Raw genomic sequence first — 6,000 nt, 5'->3', positions numbered from 1 at the left:
TCAAGCAGCAGGAGCGGGAAGGCAGGAGGGGGGCTGAGTGCTGAAGACAGGCCTGGTGGGGTGGATCCCCAGTCATCTCTGCTGCTGCAAAATGCTGCACCTGACACTTAAGCCAGATCAAAGCAAGTGTTGCTTATCATACATTCAACTCGAATTCTTGCCAACACTGTACCTCAGAGATCCCAAATTCAATTACCGGCTTGTCCTTAAGAGAGATAAGCAGTGACTTTGTTAGTTCTCCACACACAAACTGTACACCACTTACCAAGGATATTCTGGCCACAAGAGAGGCCCCCAATTCTTAAGTCAAAGACTTTAAAAACAGAGAAGCCCACATCTTTCTGGAAAAGGATTTATTCAAAGCATTTCACATTAAAATTACATTAGGTTCAAATACACAAACATACAATTACATATAAAACACTATACTTTCCCAAAGTTTATAATGACAGTTACTTTTTAGAATCAGCTATTTGCTTATAATTTGAGCCTAGAAGGTATCACTGAGTGCTATTATCGTGTTAACTCTATATTTCTATTTATATCAACTTCGCTATTATTTAGAAAATGTTCATTAGGCCACCTAGAACATACAATGACTATTTTAAATATCTGTGTTCAAATGGGGAAGCCAAGAGTGCTACAGATATGACTTGATAGTTATTTAATGCAGGTCATATATTCAATGGTCCAGCCTGCTATTCAGAATGCTAGAATTATCTTATAGAGCACTAAGCATTAGAGAAAGCTCATCAAAGGATCTGTATCTGTTTCTTCTATATGAGACTCACATTTTACTAGAGTCCAAAAACAAGGCTGGCTTGTAATCACGTCATGCAATTGAGATTGTACTTTTTTTTTTTTTTTTTTGAGAGTTAAATTTTATTTGGGGTGAAATTAGGACTTAAGCCCAGGAGACAGCATCTCAGGTAACCCCAAGAAACAGCTTTCGAGATTGTACTTTTCTTAAAGATGACCAGGAAGTTCAAATTATACCCCAAGGCTGCACCTCATCTTAGAGACCTGTTGCAACGATGGTCAATAAAATTTAGCTCAACTACCATATGGTTGATATAACTACAAAATACAAGGCCTGCTTCAGCGGAATCATCAGTGGAGTGAGGCTCATGGCAAACATGTGGTATCAAAACTACAGCCTGTGCAGGTCTGCGACTGAGAAGTGGGCAAACCTGTATGAGGTCCTCTAGGCTGGTCCTCTAGGCATTGGCCAAACCTGATGCCTTAGGTCTAACGTTACAAAACAGCGATGAAGAAAAGCATGGCTAATGCCACGATGACATCTATTTCTTGGTTTCCCTCCATGAGTCCTCCCACTCATGCCATCTGCAGGCTCAAGATGCAGGATGGCAGGTCCCATAAGACACAGGTTAGCAGCATAAACATGGTGAGGATGGCTAACTCCCTGCCAAGGCAAGGTCTCCCTTCATGTAAATGGCGGGGACCAAAACAGTAGCTCATCACCAATTTCAAATGAACAAGGACACACACCAAAATGTGGCAAACGCTCAAATAAAGCATTTTCAACTTATAAAGTAATTAATAATATAACCCCCAAATAGGTCAACATTACATATTAAGGTGGTAAACTGTCTTGACTACCCATCTTCAATTCTTTTAGTAACTACTTACAGTGTAGATATTAAGAGGCATATAGGCCAATTTAGAATAACTTTGATAAAACTGAATGAACACCAAGATTTCACACCTTCATGTGCTTATTCACATACTGACTGGATGTGAGAATGAGGTAACAAGCCCAGTGGAGGATGTGGAGGATGCAGCTTGTGCTGATGAAGACCTGAAACCAGGATGAAGGAAATGCATTGCTTCGCTTCACGATCAAATTCATGACTCAGATGCAGCTCTGGAGACTTCCGTGAACAGAGGTTCGTGGGAGCCGACGTGGTGGAAAAAGGTCCAGAGGGAGGGCCCTGATCAAGGACAAGTCTCTTTGCATCTCAGCTTCTCACTGGGAAATGACGGTCTGGACTGATGATGACTCGTGGGATGCCTTCTGGCACCAACATTTTCACAAAATTAGGAAAGTACAAAGGGCTTTAAACAAGTAAAGGATTGTAATTTCATCTATTTTAAGCATCAGATAGCTCACTGGGCATCATTTTGTCTGGCTCTAAAAATTTTTAGATGAACTACGTGGACAAGCAAGCCTTAACTAAAGGAACAACCTTTTTATGAAAATAATACATGAAATAGAGCAAGGGATCTAAAAAGTCACTGGGAAAAGAATCCTGAAAACTATGGCTTCGTCCACCAGAAGCCTCCAAGAATGCCATAGTTTTACACCGTAGATAAAACTCCAAAGAGTCTGGTCTACTTAGTAATTGTCAATAAGATGTTGAACATACCATATATTATGAATAAATAAAAGTACATAAACAAAGTAACTTTTCATTTGTTTATTATGTCCTCTCAAATACGTTTAAAAAATAACATTTTAGACACAGAATCACAAATACACACAAAACAAAGCAGTGCTGGCTTGTTTCACAAAGGGTTTTCCTTTGACTCCTTTAGCTGCTTTGCATAAAATTCAAAGCTTTCCTGTAGAAGAGAAAAAAAAGGAAGGGAAGTCACAGATAAAAGTTACCAGCAACAGGTGCTGGCACAAACCCCAACAATCATAAAGTGCTGCAAGCTAGCAGCACAGACTGCGGGCCCAGCTTTAGCACTCCCCTCTGTTTCAAGATATCACCAGTTCAAGAACCCCCAGTTCAGACCTAAAGGACCAGCAGCCTCTGCTGTGTGTGCATGGGCGTGTGCATGGAGGTATTTATACCTGGGTAAGGAAGGCTGAAGGGTTTGAAATAAAACCTGTTTTAGTGACTCAGTTCAATGAAACAATAAAAAGTTATTTCACACACATGACTTCTCTTATTAAACCAAGAAAAGTGAATCGAAATTTCCTATGCAACCTACTGAATGGGAAAAAATATCTGCAAATCATATAGCTGATAAAAGGTTAAGAGTCCTAACACAAGCAACAGAGAAACCCAACAGACATGTTTCCAAAGACCTGTCCGTTGACCAACAGGTACGTGAAAAGGTGCTGCCCATCACTAATAAGTAGGGCAATGCAAATCAAAAACGCCATGAGCCATGACCTCACACTTGTCAGAATGGCTATTTTCAAAAAGACCGGAAGTAACAAATGTTGGCGAAGCTATGGAGAAAAGGGAGCCCTGGTGCACTGTTGGTGGGAATGCAAATGGTGCAGCCACTATGGAAAACAGGATGGAAGTTCCTCAAAAATTAAAACTACCATATGATCAAGCAATTCCACTTTGGGCATTTATCTACAGAAAAAGAAAACATGAATTCAAAAAGGCACGTGCTCTCCCTTACAATAGCTAAGACAGGCAAACAACCTAAATGTCCATCAATGGAAGAATGGGTAAAGAAAATGTCACAGATGCACACATATACACAGAGGAATATTATTCAGCCATGAAGATAACGAAATCTTGCCATTTGCAATATGGATGGACCTGGAAGTATTATGCTAAGTGAAGTAAGTCAGGGAGAAAAAGATAAACACTGTCTGGTCTCACTTATTTCTGAAATCTGAAAAATACAAAGAAAGAGAACTGAGCGCATGGATATAGAGAAGAGATTAGTGGCTGCCTAAGGCCGGTGATGGGGAGAGCAGTGAGCGGGGAGGGAGATGGTAAAGCGGTTCAAAAGGCACAAATTTCCAGGGAAAACGGGTAAGTACTGAGGATACAAAGTATACAGCACGGTGACTACAGTTAATAATACTGTGCTGCATATTTGAAAGCAGCTAGGATAGCAGATCTTGAAAGTGGTCATCACAAGAAAAAAAAAAAAATCTTGTGACTATGGTGACAGATGTTAACTGAACTCACTATGGTGATCATTCAGCAATATACACAAACATCGAATTACTGTTATATACCTGAAACCAATACAAAGTTATGTCAATTATACTTCAATTAAAAAAAATCCTAGATGAAGAAATAAAACCCAACTTACTTAAAATGGAAACGAACAAGTAATTAACAGTGACATAATATGCTTGGCTCTTGAAGTACAGGCCATTAAATCCTATTTCAAGTTGAAATGGAGAGAGAACTGCCCCAAGGACATTTGATAAACTCACACCTATAGTTGAAGGTCGGAGACTGACCTTGTATTTTAAACCTCAGCCCCAGAAGGCTACGTTCTCCCTCAGCCAAACCCATGGCATGACTGTTCGGTTCCTAAAGCCTCCCCAGAGGATCCTTCACAGAGATTTAATCCTCATGTAATTAAGATTTCAACTTACTTTTTTTTTTACACATCATTATGAAGCATACACAAATCTGTAGAGGTATTTTTTTCCCCTCTTAATTAAGAAATACTCACAGGGGGTTCAGTGAAAGGGACAGACTCTCCAGCATTCTTCAGCAAAACTGCATAACGCTTTAGAAACAGATCATTCAATTTTGTATCCTTTGCAGTCAAATTTTCATACAGCTCTTTAGCAGACGTGATATCTTTGTCTAAGACTGGAGAAAAAGATATTAATCATGGATAAGCCAACCTATCTGCTTTTTTCCCAAAACACTTAGAAGTCACTGGATCCCTTTATCCCAAAGCAATCAAATACTTAACTACCTTCAGCAAAAAGCCACATTCAGAATCTACTACAAGCTCCTGCCTTCCTTCCCCATACCTCTCATTCAGCATGATCCACCATGAGAGAGAAAGAAAATGACAAAAACAGCTATTTAAAAAAACCCATGCTGGGAGTTCCCGTCAGGGCTCAGCAGTAAAAAACACCACCAGCGTCCATGAGGACATGGGTTTGAACCCTGGCCTTGCTCAGGCATTGCCATGAGCTGTGGGGTAGGTCGCAGATGTGGCCTGGGTCTGGTGTGGCTGTGGTGCAGGCTGGCCGCTGCAGCTCTGAATCGACCCCTAGCCGGGGAACGTCCATATGCCGTCAGTGCGGCCCTGGGAAAAAAAAAAAAGGCCCGTGCTAGTTAAAGTGAGCACAAACTGAAGTCTTCTTCAATACAGAGTAAGCACTTGACCTTTTACTTAAAACCACTCTTTGAAAACAAACTAATTCAGGGACTGCTGTGGTGATGAGCATGTAAAATAAATTACATGAAGTCTGTATCTATCTCAATATCAAGGTCAGCAGCTAAATAACACCAAAAGACTTTCAATACATTCTCCTATCCTAAAACAAGCACACGAGGAATATAGTTAGCTATTAAGACCAACAATTTTTATATACATTATCAATATACATTAAAAAAATCTATATACATCCATATAACATCAAGTGACACCAATACGTCACTTCATTGGATGCTGAAGTAACCCAGAAGCTAAGTTTAGCTGGCTCTCTACTTGCGGTTGTTCTGTAAAAATTTTAAGTTCACTGATGAGTTAATAAAAAAGTTCTGTTAAGAATTACTGCTGGTGATTCAACTCTTTAATTTTGTATTCGATTATTAACATCTAAGCACCTAACAGGAGTTCCCGTCATGGCTCAGTGGTTAATGAATCCATGAGGATGCAGGTTCAATCCCTGGCCTTGCTCAGTGGGTTAAGGATCTGGCATTGCCGTGAGCTGTGGTGTAGACCGGCAGCTACAGCTCCGATTTGACCCCTAGCCTGGGAACCTCATATGCTGCAGGTACGGCCCTAAAAACAACAACAACAAAGTACCTAACATTACCTCTACCCTCCCAGCACCAAAGTGAGCCTCCAGGATGATGTGGGAAGTTCAGGGATCAAGCCAAGAATCAATCTCTCAAAGGGGAACAAGGGTGGATGACTCAATACCTCTCACTGGAGTTGAACAGATCTTCACAGTTTGGGTGAAGTCAATTTCCTCTGTGTAAATCCTTCATTCCCATCCCATCCTTCTCCTACTACTGTGAGCTCAAGCTCTGCCATCTTCTGGGAAGCTGCTCTGAAAATTCTTCTATCTTCCCTTTCACTACT

The 6,000-nt window shown here is 40.6% G+C and overlaps 1 protein-coding gene across 1 annotated transcript in view; it reads right to left on the bottom strand.

Annotated features, from left to right (window-relative positions):
• Nucleotides 1-338: 338 nt before the first annotated feature.
• The window catches only part of LRPPRC (leucine rich pentatricopeptide repeat containing), a 113,743-nt gene continuing 108,081 nt past the window's right edge, over nt 339-6,000 (bottom strand). Inside the window, exons 37-38 of the mRNA XM_047782166.1 lie at nt 4,405-4,547; nt 339-2,583 (exon numbers count right to left, since the gene is read on the bottom strand). Coding sequence (XP_047638122.1) covers nt 2,527-2,583; nt 4,405-4,547 — 200 coding nt within the window. The 3' untranslated portion in view covers nt 339-2,526. The remainder of the gene's footprint in view (nt 2,584-4,404; nt 4,548-6,000) is intronic.

The sequence above is a fragment of the Phacochoerus africanus genome, chromosome 5 (assembly GCF_016906955.1).
Source record: "Phacochoerus africanus isolate WHEZ1 chromosome 5, ROS_Pafr_v1, whole genome shotgun sequence".
Classification (NCBI taxonomy): Eukaryota; Metazoa; Chordata; class Mammalia; order Artiodactyla; family Suidae; genus Phacochoerus; species Phacochoerus africanus.
The sequence above is the reverse complement of the archived record's forward strand: the minus strand, read 5'-3'. Positions and strand labels throughout refer to the sequence as shown.